Source organism: Lactuca sativa, chromosome 9 (assembly GCF_002870075.4).
Source record: "Lactuca sativa cultivar Salinas chromosome 9, Lsat_Salinas_v11, whole genome shotgun sequence".
Lineage (NCBI taxonomy): Eukaryota > Viridiplantae > Streptophyta > Magnoliopsida > Asterales > Asteraceae > Lactuca > Lactuca sativa.
The window spans coordinates 102,692,113-102,709,364 of NC_056631.2; the positions used below are offsets into that span (position 1 = coordinate 102,692,113).

The following is a 17,252-nucleotide window of genomic DNA, read 5'->3' on the forward strand; positions in this document are numbered from 1 at the left end:
TATTATATAATTCAAAATAATCAATATATTATAACAATTTCATATATACAAATTATTATATCAAATTTAACAACAACGTTATTGTTATATTTAAAAAATCATATATTTGTAAATACTTCAACTATATAGGTGTTTCTGCGCAACGCGTGAGCATTCACTTGGATAAATATCGCGCGACATACATTTATATTTATATATAATTAATAATTAATTTTTTATTATAATTTGAATTTTTTTTCCCTAAAACTCGTTAGAATCCCGTCTCTCACGACGCTCTAGACGCCGCAGTTTTCATTTCCTGCGCTTGACTATAACGCAGTGTTTCTGCCGCCGTCCCTCACCGGAACTTGCTTAACAGGTACGTATATCGAAGCTCGTGATTTTCTTGTTTCGTTCGCGTTATGTGTTCTATCTTGTAGATCAATCATTTGTCCGTGTTCTAGAATTTATACGCTGTGATGTTATGTTATTCCTTTTAAAGTCGATATATAGTCGGTATGTTCTTCACAATTTGAGTTTTATATGAAGAATTTGAATGAGTTACGTATCTCCATGAGTTGGATTATGAGATTTGTGATTTATCGTTCTAATTAGGGCATATTGACGACCATCTTATACAACATTTTATCTTCAATAGTGTTCGATATTATACCGATCTCATTTTTTTTAATGGTTGAGATGCTATAATCAGTATATGATAGCAACATCTTGATACAATGTTTATCTTTAATATGCTAGAACCCTAAAAATCAATACTAATGTATTCTTACAAAGTTAAATACAATCTAGTGTCACTTGCTTACTTTCTTGGGTTGAATGCCTTAAAATATTTAGATGCTATTATTCCACCTCCATATCAAACCATAGATGATAGAACACCTTGATTCACTACTCATACTTACTACAAATTGAGATGTTTTTAAGCTAAAGATTCTCTGGAACACAAGTCTTGGATGAAGTTCTCCTTAGTTTCTCCCTTTGGAGAATAAACAACTTCAAATCCTTTGGTTAAAAGTAAAAACAGATCTTTTAATAGTTAATTCCTTAAAATAGTTCCTCCATTTTGCTCAATTTATTTTAATGCCATTCAAGTTGAATTAGAAGGAAGGTTCCATTTTATATGGGAACTGATTCATACACACCAAATTTTTTCCATTCACAACAATTTGTGCATTAAAGTATTGTATTGTACAACTCTTTAAAACATAAATTGTTGTGTACGAATCACTTCCCATTTTATATGTTTTTAACTCCATGATCGAGGAAAATAGGATCCACTTAAATTGGTGTTTGTGGAAGTATTCACTTGTTGTAACTCAAGCCATTGTTATTTAGACTAATTTTTCTCAAAGTGTGTTACTTTTATTATAATAGGGATATATTGGTTTTTAATTGCAGTTAATTGGTAGCCATTTCCATGGATGCTGTGGCTGAAACAACATCCTTCTTTGACACAGCACCTCTTCTGAAAGATGCTGAAACCATAACCAGAAAATTAACCCAATTTATTGCTCATCAAAATTCTTCTTTATCAGGCATGTTCACTTCACTCCACTTCACTTGTTTGTATATATTTTGTTTCACTTTTAATTTTTTTAATGAAGTTGTTTATATATATATTTAGGAAGTGTGGGGCCTAGAAGGGTTGTATGTGTGACATCTGGTGGGACCACTGTTCCTTTAGAGCAACGTTGTGTGCGTTACATTGATAACTTTAGCTCTGGGCATAGAGGAGCAACATCTACCGAGTATACCCCTACCCTAACTATTCACAATTACACAACTTTTTTAATTATTTAATTTCAAAGTTAACAAGATAATCTGGATTTACATTCAGGTACTTTTTGCAATCTGGATATTCAGTCATCTTTCTGTATAGGAGGTGAATTTCTACATATATATACCCTTTCTGTTTCCAGTTAGACAAAAACTAAGGTGATATTAAGTTGTAATCTGTAAATTTTGTAATAACCAGGGACCATTTTTGTAATTTTTCCAAACACATAGACCGTTTCTGTAAAAAAAGAAACTTTTCTATGGACAGTTTTCGTAATTTATTTTTTACACAGGGACTAAACCTGCCAACATACGAAAGTCTTAAAACACATGGACTGTTTCTGTAAAAACAAATCTAGACAGGGACCTTTTCTGTAAATTACAGTGACAGTTTTTGTAATTTATTTTTTACACAAGGGCCAAACCTGTCAATATACATAAATGTTGTGTAGGGGAACGTGTCAGCCATTTTGTAGATCGCTTCCAGATGATGCACTACTCGAATGTTTCGAGCTTACTGATGATTCATGCATAAAAGGTCATACTTTTTTTATAGTAAATCATTTTGGTCAAACTTTTCGTTGACTATGAGTATGGACCACATAGGCTCATATCATAAAGAAATGAATACAATTTATTTGTTTTACAGTGCAGGAGTCACAGTCTGAAGTAGTTAAGAGGGCAATTAAGGAACATCACAAAGTAGGAGTCATCTCTTTTGTTTAAAGCTGTGTTTGTTTTGTTATATACAATGGATACATATACATATACATATAAAAGATTTCATATGATCACAGGCTGTTTCAGGAGGCATGTTGCTTAAACTGCCTTTCACAACCATCTTTGAGTATCTTCAGGTAAATTTTATTTATTTATTTTCAATCAAACTGGAGAAAACAACATTTTATGAATAAGTTAATTAGAATTTGGAGTAAAATATGAGCAGATTTTAAGGTTGATTGCAACATCAATGAAGATAATTGGAGCAAGTGGTATGTTTTATCTTGCGGCTGCTGTATCTGACTTTTATGTTCCATGGGAGACCATGGTAATTATTTTTACTTCACTCAAATAAAAAAGAGGTTAATTTAATTGATGGATTATTTATTTATTTATTGTAGGTAGTACATAAAATCCAGTCAGCATCTGGTCCTCTAGATATGCGGCTGGCTCAAGTCCCTAAGATGCTTTCGGTTCTGCGTAATGAGTGGGCCCCACAAGCATTTTGTGTATCATTCAAGGTAAGATAATTTCCTTCCTTATAAGTTTTGTTTGCATTTGGAATTGGGAGAGGAATGGAATGAAAAAAAAATGGTTTTAAATTAGGGCTAATGTCATAAAAACCCTCAAGTTTTCAGGGTTTTGTCGGTTTTGCCCAAAGTCGAATTTTATGTCCGTTTTTACCCTAACATTTTCTAAAAAATGTTCGGTGATAACAGGTTACCATTATATTAACTTTGCAAAAAACCCTTAAGTTTACAGTTTTTTTACGTTTTTACCCTTAAGTTTATAATTTTTTTTACACTTTTATCCTATGTATTTTTTTTTTTCATATTATACATGTTCAAGCAGAAAAATCATATGAATATGTATATTATAAAAAAAATATACTTAAGGTAAAAGTGTAAAAAAAATTATAAACTTAAGGGTAAAAACGCAAAAAAATGGTAAACTTAAGGGTTTTTTTTTTTTTGTGAATTTAATATAATGGCAACCTGGAAAACCTGTTATCACCGGTAAAAGGGTAAAACCGAACATTTTTTCGAAAATGTTTGGGTAAAAACGGACATAAATTTCAACTTTGGGCAAAACCGATAAAACCCTGGAAACTTGATGATTTTTATGACATTAACCCTTTAAATTAATATGATGATTATAGTTGGAGACAGACAAAGAGATTCTTTTAGAGAAAGCGGATACCGCTCTTAAAAGGTACAAAATGCATGCGGTAGTAGCAAACGAACTTTCGACCCGTAAAGAGGTAGTTATACTCGTCACTGACAATGGAAAAGCTTATGTATACCGTGAAAATGACCACTCGGACATTGAATCTCCTTTGATAAAACTACTTGTGGACAAACATTCGACTTTCATCAATGCATAAACAATAAACCAGCTAGTGGACGATGTTTCTCATAGGTACAAAAGAAAATCTCAAGATACAAAACTTGTGAAGAAGTGAAAAGAGCAAATTTAAGTGTAAATTGAGGAAACTTGTATTTTCTGCTCCGAGTTTATTGGTACTTTTGTAGTTTCAAGATACATTTTCTAAAATCATTTGTTTTTATATAAAACAAGTTCGGAGTTTTAGTTGCAGAAAAATACGGTCTTATAGTTCAAAATAAGTTTTTAGTATCATTCTAAACATTTTTATTATGGAATTAGGTTCCAAAGTTTGAAACATTGTTGTTTGAGTACAAAATAACGAGTAAGTTAATGAACACCTCATCGCCTCAAAAGTCTTGAATCTGAGCACAAATTAAAATAAGTTAGTTAATGGAAATGTCTGGTGAGAATATCCGATGTTGATTCATTTTGAGTAAGAAGATATCAATGAAAAAAATCATCATATGTCATAAGTATTAATGAACCAAAGGATAGAATACTATGGCTCAACTAAACAAGGGCAAAGAGTATATGTATCCATATTTAAGTCCTACCATATAAAATATATAAATCAAAATCCTGAGTTTAATAACTCAAATTGTAACCAAAAAAGGTATTGATCAAATCCAATGTCAAGAACTTATTAAACCATAATATGTAACAAGGGAATTTGTATTTCATAACCTAAAGGAAATGGTTAATTAACCCATAATTCCAAATAAAATGTTTAATCTTTCAATAAACCAAAGTATAAGGAGTAATAAGTCATAAATTGGGATTTAATGACCTAACTAAAATAAAAATGGCTTTAATAACCTATAGTTTCAAACATAATCAAAGGCTAAATGTTGGTTAACAAGATTGACAAATCATATTATAGCTTTAAGCTAAATCTTAACCCCTTAAAAAAATATCTCAATATAGTTGTAATAATATTAAAACCCATGAAAGGAAATATCGAAGTAGTTGTTGTAGCGACATAACCTATGAAGGGATTATCTCGAAGTTACGAAAAATGAATACCTCTATGAAGTTGTGGTAGCGACATAACCCATGAAAGGGACTATCTTAACCCATTAGGGAATATCTCAAGTTCAAATAGAGTGTTCGAATCTCTCGACCACAATCCTATCATAAGTAAATGTATATAAGGATGTTTTACAACAATTCTAAAGCAAAGGGTAAGCTTTTCTCGAAAACAAGATAACTTCTTAAGGACAATTCTCATAGATGTAGGTAAGTACTCATAGTACGCATATAACATCAAAGATGTATCATATAAAAATGATAAACAATTTTCAATTTATCAAACAATATCTCAAATGAGCAACATACTTTCCAAAAAAAAAGTTTTGCATGTTTTTTACAAATAATACTTATAGTTAAACACATTGCACATAGAATAAATATCTTACAATTAAACAACTCAAAGCATAACTAACATATAGTAACATAGAAATCTCCAAAATAAGAAATCAATATAAAGGGCATGTGCTCCAAATAAACTCACCTCAAAAGTTACCAAAACAACCACAAGAACTTCAAGCCCTTGATGCACTTCAATCACTATATATTGATGATAACCAAAGGCTAATAGTTGACCCATACATCCCTACATCACATACAACTCAACATAGACCTTTAATACACTTAGAAAGTCAACAAACAAGAATGGGGAAACATGTGTTAGAACCGGCGTCTGGGAAGCCAACTCTGACACAAGACTCACAAACCATGATGCCAAGGCATCGTACATGGCGTCTTAGATGCCCATTAAGACGCCAATGTGCAAGTTTTTTCCATTTTTAGCTATGTACTTTGACCATTTTGCAACTAAACCTTGATGGGTTTTCGGAAGCTAAAAACGATCTTTTTTATAAAACAATTTTAAGCGACAACAAAAGCAATATTAAAAATAACTATTATTTTTAGACCATTTTAACATAACCACTAAAGATCCAATTACATGATATTAGAAAGATTATGACAACCATAGGATGTTAAGAATACAACCTTTGAAGACTACAATCCCACTTGGTTTTTGAGTGTTGATGAAGATGACAACAATTCAATAAAAAAGTTCTTTATAATATCCATCGACAAGTATATGTCACCAATAATGCTAGTTCTTATCTTGTATGAAGTACTTCTTAAGCCTTTAAGTGCTTATCACAAATAAGTATTAAAGGAAAATCAGTTTTAAGCATCAAATATCTGCTAGCTTCAAAAGACGAGAAAAAGAGGATATGGGAGGAAGAACCTACGGTTCTTGCATGGGAAGGGAGAATTAGATTTTTGACTAACTCCAAAATGAAAGCCTTGGGCCTCCTTTTATAGTTTACATGCATGTATCATGCAACATACCTCTCATAAATAAAAGCATAGGCTAAAGGAAGAGTAATGGAAGTGTAAGAGGTTGCTTCACAAACAACCCCTCCTCTTGAGAAGCAACATATGTTTTTGACCTCAAAAGGTCAAAGTATTGGTGTCATACATTCCTTATTTTATACAAACATGTACACCATTATTTATAAGGGTATATATGAAATTCTCCATTTAAACTATCTTTATATATACGGACTACAAAAAGTCCAAAAAGATATACACAACATATAAATCGTACCTTACGGGTTTCTAGTTATTTTTCTCTCTTAGAAAATATTATTTACATAAATAATAAATTTTCAATTAAATACAAGAGTTGGTAATATTTATTAATCATCAAATTACTTAATAAATAATAAATAAATGACAACTTGCTAAATGTGTGACCCTATATGATTATATGCTATTGGCAAACATCATTCTAAAATGATTCTTAAGCATATAGATCCAACAAACATTCCCAAACTCTATCAATAAATGTCTATTCATGTTTTAAAGCCTAAATACACATCTTATCAACCAAATATATGTTCTTCTATCTATTCATATTTAAAACAACAATGCAAAACCAAATTCATGTTATGATTCCAAACCAACAAAACTTGTGTTGATTCCAGTTCCCCCTATGAAATTCTATAATCATGTGTGCATAAAAGCTTAGTTAATATTTACCGAATCATTCTAGATTTGTCTTTCATGTTTCATTTCCAAAATCATTTTATCGTTTTGATGGTCAACATTATTCCCAAAAACTCTTTATTCCGTTCTAATGGTGTTTCCACCATTGGAATTGTCAATTTCAGTTACATTTTCAAAGGAAAAAACCATGGAATCCTAACTAGAATCAAAATATGAATAATATAATAACATTGATACTCTAGATTTACATCAATTACAAGTTACATAGCTAATGTACAACTCAATGAAGCTTAAGTACAATACTATACATGGGTTTAGGGCTTTAATAATCAATTCATCCATGAAGATTGAATATAGCATTTCTTTGATGAAGTAATGATTCAATGGTAATCAAAACACATGTTTCTAGCCTTCTTACTTAAACAAAACATTACATACCTTGTCAAATTCAGATTTCTTATGATCTAGGGTTTGAGAATCATAAGCTCTATCAAATGTTGAATAAAGCTCTAAAATTCAAAGAGGGATGCTAGAAACATATCTAACATTTGATTCGACATTCAATAACTACTAGAACTCTATGAATATATTCAAATTTTGGATTTGGTGATCACACGAAACCCTAATTCGAGATTTATGAAGAAATAAGGAGAACTAGTGATCTTAATTACCTCTCCAAGTTGTACACCTTTTTATCTAACCTTTATTGCTTCAACTCCTTCAAAACTCCATCTATGTTACCAACAAATTCTCTAAAATAGCTATGGAGCTTTTTCTAGATATCCTAAATCGTGTTCCACAAGAGAATGAGAAAGAAAGTAGGGATGGGTCTTATTTCAAATTCCCCTTATCCTAATTTGGCCACACAACTTTTATTTTTCACAAAATGCCATCATTTTATAAGTCTTGCAATTAATAATTATCCATTCCCATATTTAGTCCTCCTCGCCATTTTTATGACTTTAGTAGTCCCATTTCCACTTACCTGAACACCTAGTTAAACTAAACTTTCTCAAATTAACAATTCTTTAAAGACTACCAAGAGCAAAGACTTGACTATTTGAGAAAGCTTTAGATTGTGCTAGAGATATAACTCCCGATTTAGAAATTGATAATAATAATAAGAACTATTAAAAAAAGACAGTGTGACGAGAGTGATGTTGAATCATTAGAACAAGTACATGAACTTTCGCCCCAAGAATCATTTAGGGTTTAATATTTTGTGTATATAGTTGATCAAGCTAAAAGTTTGAGCAATACAAAACAATATGAAAATATTTTTGGTTTCTTATTCTCAACAAAAAAGTTAGAAGTTACTGAAAATTGACGAGCTAAAGGCAAGTTACAAAAAATCTTGAAAAGAGTTCACGAAATAGTCATATCTTTGTCATCAATGGTGATGATTTATTCAAATTATTCGGTGAAAAGGAATTGTTACAAATTTTTTTGCCAGACATAATACAGCCAACACAATACTAAAATTCTTGAAGAGGTTAAACACTTATTCGGTTTCTTGTCTGGCATACATAATTTTGTTGATTGTTCCCATTACAATTGCATTAGTAGAAAAAAGCATTTCAAAACTAAAACTGTTGAAATCTTATTTACAGTATACCATGTCTCATGAGATGTTAAACGTTTAACTTTTGATTTTAATTGAGAACGAATTTTTTGAAAATATTGATTATGAAAGTATAATAGATGAATTTGTTTTTAAAAATGCTAGAAGATCGATATTTAGAAAATAACAACATGTTTATCATCTTTTAAAAAGTTGTTTATATAAAATATGATTATCTAACACTTTATTATGCTGTGCTTATTATCAACTTTGTACTTTATGTAATGCATTATGGAGATCAAATAAGTTTTTTGTAAACTTCAAAATTTGAATTTAGTGTTAAAAATTTACTTTATAACATTTTACAAAAATAAAATTATACGGTCTCATTTTGATTTTCATATGAAGCCTTCAAAATATCAAAGGAATTTGTTGCTCGATCTCATTCCTAATCAATATAAAAATTCCTCCCTTTAACCCTTTAATTAATGGGATAATATATTAATTTTGTAAAAAAAAAAAAAAAAAAAAATAGCAACTATTTACACGCTCATTGATAAGAAACGCACCTTTGCATGCTTAATCACCTGGAGAGGTGGCATCATGTTAATTTTCGATTTCAGTTTTCCTTTTTGATTTCCCACTTTCTTCACTCATTCTCTCTCTATCTCTTTCTCATCACGTTTGGACAAGAAAAGTATGGCGAGGCTTTTTCGCGCTCGGCGCGTAAGCGTCACCGCCGGTGCACTTGCCGTCGCCGTCGGCGGTTCTTATATGACACTACGTGATACCTCCGTATCTGCAAGCGACCGTGGAGGTGGTACAGCGTTGGAGGCGTTACGGAGGAGGATCACCGACCCTGCCGCGGTTGTTCCGTCTCGTGCCTCACAAGAATCGTCTCTATCCGCCGCTACTTCCGGTAATCCGCTCGACATTCTTGTCATTGGTGGCGGTGCTACCGGCTGCGGCGTCGCTCTTGATGCCGCCACCAGAGGCCTACGCGTCGGCCTTGTGGAACGAGAGGACTTCTCTTCCGGTACCTCGTCGCGGTCCACGAAGCTTATTCACGGAGGTACGTATCGCATACGGAATCTGATTTTGATTGTTATGATCGATCAAACACATTTCTAGAAGATTCAAAATTGATATTACGATTTTCCTAATTTTAATTGAATCATTATCTTCTCTCTTCGAATTTGTTCATCACTTTCAATTGCATCATGTCTTATGCTAAATAGTTACATATGTTAGAATAGCTTTTTTAATTACGGAATAAACACAATTTGTACATTCGAAATGAATTTCTCTGATACAAATAATAGTATTTTGTAGCATGTGAAAGATATCAACTGAAATATCTCCTTCATCTCTTTCAGGAGTTCGATACTTGGAGAAAGCTGTGTTCAATTTAGATTATGGGCAGCTAAAGTTAGTTTTTCATGCTCTGTTGGAGCGTAAACAGGTTATTGATAATGCTCCACACCTGTGTCATGCTTTACCTTGCATGACACCATGTTTTGGTTGGTTTGAGACAGTGTACTATTGGGTGGGTCTGAAAATGTATGATCTAGTTGCAGGAAGACATTTACTGCATCTTTCAAGGTATTATTCTGCACAAGAGTCTTCTGAACTTTTCCCCACACTTGCAAGAAAGGGTAACGATAGAAGTTTGAAAGGAACAGTGGTGTATTATGATGGACAAATGAATGATTCACGGGTTAATGTTGGATTAGCTTGCACTGCTGCTTTAGCTGGTGCAGCTGTTCTTAATCATGCTGAGGTTGTGGAATTGTTGAGAGAAAATGGTAAAGGGAGGGTTATTGGAGCACGAATTCGGGATAACTTATCAGGTACAACAAGCAACACTTATGAGTTATGCCATTTTTTTTTCTCATTATGCGCGTCCGTAATAGGAGCTTTTCAAACTAAAAAACTTTTGAAAAATGAAAAAAGCTATTTGATTAGCTTTTTCATTGAGCTTGTTAATCAACAAGCTCAACTCTTGTGTTGAGCTTGTTGATTAACAAGCTCTTGTGATGAAAGCGTATTGAAAAAGCTCACCTATTGTGGAGAAATGTAGATTTTTTCTTTTCTTTTTTTTTTTTTTGAGTTTTTTCATGAAAAAGATCTTCTATTGGGGATGCTTTAAGTGTTGTGTCTGGATAAATGATTATTAAAACATGTTTGAGAAAATAACAGCACACTTGAGGAAATGGAAGGAAAAATATGTAAAAAGTTAATAGTTAATGGGAAAAGCCTCATTTCTTAACTTTCTAGTAAGCCGTTCTATCTGTATTAATTCATAAAACACCCATATGTAGCTTATCAAATTAAGTCCTTTTTTTTTATTATAGGGCTGTTTCTTTTTTACTTAATGAGCTTAATGGGGCTAACACTTAATCTAGATAGCTATACATGGCTGTTCTCTTTTGAGTTATTTAGACAGAATGACTTAATCGGTTATAAGCCAAAAAAAACTACACTTAATTTATTTAGACTTTAACTGTATACCTTTTTGCCCTTTTTTCACGTTAAAATTAATGAATATTCTGAAATTTGTTTTTCGGTATGTAATGATAAAATGGTCATTTAGTCTTATTCACATAATTATTCATCCTAGAAAAGAAACAAACCTTATGTATACAACACTTATTCCATATAGGAATTAATGAAAAAAAAAAGAAGAAACAATACCTTATATTTGTAAATTATAATTCTTTTCTTGAAGATATTTTTTGTGTTGGGAAAATATATAGGAAAAGAGTTTGATAGCTACGCAAAAGTTATTGTGAATGCGGGTGGACCATTTTGTGACTCGGTAAGAAAACTAGCCGATAAAGATGCAAAATCCATGATTTGCCCTAGCAGTGGGGTCCACATTGTGCTTCCAGACTATTATTCTCCACAAGGAATGGGATTGATAGTCCCTAAAACAAAAGACGGGCGCGTTGTATTCATGCTCCCATGGTTGGGGAGAACAGTTGCTGGGACAACCGACTCCAACACCAAAATTACTATGTTACCAGAACCTCGTGAGGATGAAATCGAGTTCATTCTAGATGCCATCCGTGATTATCTTAATGTTAAGGTTTGTTTCTCAATTTCACTTTCGCTTATTTGTTTATAATAGCATCCCACTTTCATTTATGTGTATCACATCGTTAGTTTATTTATATTAAGACATTGTACTTTGAAAATTTTATCCAATTGTAGCATTCTACTTTCAATTAGGACAATGTACTTCGAAAAACCTACTCATATCTTCTCTTCTACCAATGAAAATTGCTTACAATGAAGTATGAAAGTAGGTTGCTATTTCTTACGATTTAGATGTTATTCTTTGTGGGAATAATTGAATAGGTCCGGCGTATGGATGTTCTATCTGCTTGGAGTGGGATTCGGCCACTAGCAATGGATCCGAATGCAAAGAACACAGAAAGCATTTCAAGGGATCACGTTGTATGTGAAGATTTCCCTGGTTTGGTCACTATTACTGGTGGAAAGTGGACTACATATAGAAGGTGTTCTTTTAATGAAAAGTAAAAAAAAAAAAGCACCTGAGTAATGAATAGTGATGGTTTGCTAACTTAACGTTAACCTAATTTTGCAGTATGGCTGAAGATGCAGTGGATGCAGCTATTAAGTCGGGGAAATTAAATCCATTGAATAAATGTCTAACATCCAATTTATGTCTTGTGGGTGGAGACGGGTGGGACCCAGCATTTTTCACTGTGCTTGCTCAAGAATATGTACGCATGAAGAATACACAAAACGGGACATTAGTTCGTGGAGTGATGGACACTGCTGCAGCAAAACATTTGTCTCACTCTTATGGTACCATGTCCCAAAGAGTAGCTTCCATTGCTCAGGTTTTCCCTTTATCTATTCCAATTGACAAAATTGCAAGTTTGGTCCCTATGGTATGTCAAAAATTAGATGTTTGGTCCAAAAAGTTTTGGGATTGCACCGGTGGTCCAAAAGGTTTGATTTGTTGCGGACCACCGGTGCAACCCCAAAACTTTTTGGACCAAACATCTAACTTTTGACATGACCAAACTTGCAATTTTGTCATTTCAATTCTTTAAGTTTAAGACTAAATTCTACTTTCATGTTTTTTTATTACAATTATTCCGACAATGGGGATTTGTGTAGAATGAAAATCTAGGGAAGAGGCTGGCCCACGGGTACCCGTATCTTGAAGCTGAGGTGGCATACTGTGCTCGGAACGAATACTGTGAATCTGCGGTGGATTTTATTGCTAGAAGATCTAGACTTGCTTTCCTGGACACAGATGCAGCAAACTATGCATTGCCACGTGTCATCGAGCTATTGGCTGCTGAACACAATTGGGACAAATCAAGGCAAAATGAAGAGATGGAAACGGCGATGAAGTTTCTAGAGACTTTTAGGTCGTCCAAGAACGCTCACTTCCATGACGGATGGCATACATAATAGTGGTCACTTGGGACTGGTGAGTGACTTCTTTCAATATTTATTTTGAGTAAATAGTTGGTTTTCTTGTACTTTAGGAAGAATCAAGTTGTACTCTATGTTTGAGTAGTTATGCTTTTGATGGTATGGGTACAACTTGAGGTTTTAAATAATGGTTAGGCTTTTTAACTTCTCGACATATTTATAATTTATGTTTCACCTAATAAGATCTTCGTCTACATCAAAATAACATTGCATTTGTTGTCTTTGTGACGGATTTTTTTAGTGGAAGATACTTTTTGTTCATCAATTTAATTTTCCATGAAAATCGGTTACCTTAAACTTAAATGAGTAAATGACCTTGCCCTTCAACCGGGTATAATCCCTGAAAAATCCAGAGCTGACATAACAGCGTCTACAACATGGGTCATATCAAACAGCCAAAACTGGAAATTATGATTCATTTGTCTTTTCATCACCCAAAAATATTTAGATTGTCAAAAATCTTTAGCATTTATAAAACATAAGAAAACTTGATCCCCTATAAATTCCCTATAAATTCCTGATTTGCTAATAAAAGGTTGCGTTGCATCATTTTTTTTTTTACTAGACAGTGTATCTCACTACTGATTCTTCCTTCCCCGTTGTCTTGATGTTAAACCAAATCCCTAGTTAAAATTAATTTTTGCCAAGGCAAGAACCATAGCATATGTTTCAACTTAACAATAACTGAATGACATTTCCATTTATAAAAACTTTTGTTGGCATTTGGATGAAGATTATCGGTAAAAAAAAAAAAATCAAACATGAACTTTTGTAATCTCAGGTAAGGAAATATAGCAACACATCCACTGTGATTGTTTTAAGAACATTTGCAATCCACAAAAGAAGAAAAAAGCGGCTAAAAGATGCTTTGATGAGTCCTACTCTTATGGGTGCAACTGGGTTAGTTAAAAGCCTATAAAGTTGATAGTCAAGTCAAGGCAACCAACATTATTTACAAACAGACACAGACCCATGCATTGCATAGTGATAGATTGATAATGATTGTGTATCATTATCATCATATAGAGGAAACCAAAGATTTAGGCTCCATTGGTGTTTTGGCAAGCGAGTCCCCTATCCACCTCTTTAGCATCTCCAGAGCTGCCTCCGGTTGATCCATAGGAACCATATGCCCAGCATCATGAACCTGTTTCATTCACATCATTATCAGTATCATTATCAGTATATCAGTATTCTTCTCTGTTCCACCTTTTTTGGGGGTGACCATACCTTGATGAAACTGAGTGGACCATAGGTTTTGAGCAATCCAGCTTCAGATCCCGAGACTTCAAAAGGAAGTTCAGGAGATGCACCAAACTCTTTCGTTCCACTCCATTCCATAGCATGAACCCATCTCGAATTACCTTTTTTAAAATAAAAAACAAAAATAAATACAAGCATTCCATCACATCAGTCATAGTCTTAGTCTAATGCGCTACAACCTGTTCTGTTATGTCATGTCTGAATCTTAAGTCTAATGTGGTACAACCTGTTCTGTCATGTCATGTCCTGCTTAAAAATTAATTTGAGAAAAAGTGTTGAGTGAAAACTAACCGAGCCAGTTACAAATAAGATCATATTCTCCAGCATATACGAGCAATTTAATCCCATCTTCAAGGAGAGCAGGAATGCCAGTCTCGAGATCTTTCATCCAGTCCATAAGCAAGGCCTGATAGACACTTGTGCTACACGAAACAAACTCTATGTCTCCAACTCCAAGTGCTTTCCTAACAGGTTTCGTGTTTAAAAGTGTCTCCATGTCTGAGAAGTCATAGCACAGGCTTCCTATACACTCCTTTCTTATGTCATAGTACTGAAAAACCCAAATTATAAATGAGTGTCATGTAATGTTAGGTTAGATAGTGTCGTACTAGTGACATTCAATGTAATAATTAAAGACAAAGAATCAGATTTTCTTACATTGATTTTGCCTGCTATATTAGTGATTGAACTAAAAATGGTGTTGCAAACCAAGTATGCAGCCATACAAGAGACTGTCCCATCAGTGCCTAGAAAGAAACCACAAGGATAAAAAAAATTATCAGTAGGAGAAAGTTCCCAATTACTATGTGTGTATGTGTGTGTGTGTGAGTGAGAGAGAGAGAGAGAGAGAGGATGAGACATTACCACAAAGCTTTATTGCTGCTTCACACACAGGAACTATCAAGTTGATTCGTTTAGATTGAGACTCTGTAATTATCCCCATGTCTAATGCATAATCAGTATATGCCTTGTACTGAATTGCTGGATCAGTGAGTCCATTTCCAATGGCAAATCCCTTTATAAACTCAGAAACTCAATACACAAACTCAACTGATAAAACAAATATTTATTTAAAAAAAAACAAAGAGATACCTTCAGGTTTATGTGTATCCCTTCCTTGTTTTTGTTTCCTTTGTGGACTCGAGAAGCAACAGCAGGAATGTAATGTCCAGCATATGATTCTCCAGTAATATAAAAGTCATTGTCCACAAGTTCAGGATGCTCTGTGAAAAAGGCCTGAAAAAGAATTATATCGATATAAAAACCATCTGTATAGTTCAACACTACAACTAAGATAGCCAAGAGTCAAGGGCAAATATGTCATTTAACAAAGGTCATTACTAAGACCCATTTGAAGAATACTTAGAATTTGGATAACAACATGGAGAGGAAAGAAACAGACCTGTAAGAAGTCGTATAAGTCATCACTGACTCCTTGTTCATCATGGCGAATGTCTCTTTTATCAGAGCTGTAACTAAAGCCAGTTCCAGTAGGTTGGTCAACATAGATTAGATTTGATGCCTGAATTTACACATCAATATTATTAATTGCTGTGTATAACATACAAGAAATAGGAAAAAAGGAGCACTAAAAAATCATCAAATGGTAAATAATATTCAACCAATAAACTATCACCTGGTCCCACCCATACTCGTTCCATACAAGAGTCAAGTTATCTCCGATTTTGAAAGGACCGTTTTCATAGAAAAGAGCAAGCTCACTGCTACAGCCTGGTCCTCCAGTCAACCAGATAACAACAGGGTCCTTTGTACTGTTGCGTGATTCGAAGTAAAAGTAAAACATCCTACAAATAATCCAAACATCATTCTTAGATGCTAGTGAAAATGAGGGTAATGAATATATCAAACTGTTTCTGAATATAGAAAGTTATCAAATAAACTGCATCTATGACAAAAATGGATAGTTAGCTACGAATAGAATTAACTGCACATGAACACGTGATCCATCATGGTTGAAAAACAGTAATAGTAGGTCCATAACAATCTACGATTTAGTCGATTTGCTATATGAAGCGGTGATACAGTAGCATTTATATGTTAGGTTCACAGCGAAGGAACAAACTGCAATTCCTTATCCAATCTCTTCATATTCAAAAGCTTTTCAAAATCCTTTACAAAAATATCAGTCTAACTTAACACGATTAATGATATAAAGTACGCTTACTGATTTACGAATAAGGAAAGAAAAGTTCATCAATAATCATGATATCAGAAAACTGTTCAAAGGAAACATTTCAGGATAATCATGAATCACAAAATATATGGCAGTAATTAGAGTAGATAGGGTTTTAGGAATATACTGAGCATCATGAGAGTGTTCAATCTGATAATAACCAGCATGATGACCTAAATCTTCAAGAGTAACGCTGTCTGAATCAACGAGATTGGGGAATTTAAAAGGCTTCTCGACTATCTTCGAACCGAGATTAGACGAACGGTTGGTGACATCGCGATCGACGATGTTGATTGAGTGTTTGGGGAACAAATTGAGTTCTCTGATCAGCTTCCTCGCTTGAGTCGACGGAAATTTGGGGTCCTGAAGGCTGAAACTAGTCGCCGGAGAAAGAGAGGTGAGAACAAGAGAGAGGAGGAGTAGCCCCAAACAGTCCATTTGAGAGAGAAGAAGAAGATTCGTCGAGGGTTTTCGGAAGAGAGAGATATAGAGGTTACTTATAGGAAGTAACCTGTAGAATACCACGTCGTTTTCTTGCTTTGTGATTTGTGACTTAACTTAACACCACGTGTTTCGATTTCGGTTCTTGAAACTCGTATATGATTAAATTAAATTAAATGTTGTAATGAAATTTATGTAATCGATAGAGGTTATTTATTTTGGGAGAAATGAAATATTTCCTTTATCTATTTGGAAATTACCTTTATTAATGAAATATTACCTTTATCCTAACTAGATAAGGAACCTGCAGGGTTTGGATATGATAACAACATAGAAATCGATAGAAGACGTTCGGTTACAGACTTATAGTGAGTGTTAAGGGGATTATTGACGATGTGTTTTTGTCATTTG

General features: G+C 33.5%; 3 protein-coding genes across 3 annotated transcripts; 2 read left to right on the forward strand and 1 right to left on the reverse strand.

The window, feature by feature from the left end:
- Positions 1–220: 220 nt before the first annotated feature.
- LOC111920701 (phosphopantothenate--cysteine ligase 2) lies at positions 221–4,098 on the forward strand. The gene is made up of 10 exons (XM_052767474.1): positions 221–358; positions 1,399–1,539; positions 1,629–1,748; positions 1,838–1,882; positions 2,229–2,314; positions 2,426–2,478; positions 2,574–2,633; positions 2,723–2,824; positions 2,898–3,017; positions 3,656–4,098. The coding sequence occupies exons 2-10, from the start codon at positions 1,418–1,420 to the stop codon at positions 3,878–3,880; spliced, it is 933 nt and encodes a 310-aa protein (XP_052623434.1). The 5' UTR covers positions 221–358; positions 1,399–1,417; the 3' UTR covers positions 3,881–4,098.
- Positions 4,099–9,054: 4,956 nt separating this feature from the next.
- LOC111920699 (glycerol-3-phosphate dehydrogenase SDP6, mitochondrial) lies at positions 9,055–13,125 on the forward strand. Its single transcript, XM_023916267.3, has 6 exons — positions 9,055–9,539; positions 9,844–10,317; positions 11,224–11,555; positions 11,828–11,988; positions 12,078–12,336; positions 12,620–13,125. Exons 1-6 carry the CDS (start codon positions 9,167–9,169, stop codon positions 12,917–12,919), a joined length of 1,899 nt encoding a protein of 632 aa, XP_023772035.2. The 5' UTR covers positions 9,055–9,166; the 3' UTR covers positions 12,920–13,125.
- Positions 13,126–13,733: 608 nt separating this feature from the next.
- On the reverse strand, positions 13,734–16,885 carry LOC111920700 (serine carboxypeptidase-like). The gene is made up of 9 exons (XM_023916269.2): positions 16,528–16,885; positions 15,843–16,011; positions 15,609–15,728; positions 15,299–15,442; positions 15,071–15,221; positions 14,864–14,952; positions 14,498–14,756; positions 14,174–14,307; positions 13,734–14,090 (listed from the first exon to the last, which is right to left on the reverse strand). Exons 1-9 carry the CDS (start codon positions 16,836–16,838, stop codon positions 13,962–13,964), a joined length of 1,506 nt encoding a protein of 501 aa, XP_023772037.1. The 5' UTR covers positions 16,839–16,885; the 3' UTR covers positions 13,734–13,961.
- Positions 16,886–17,252: the final 367 nt, after the last annotated feature.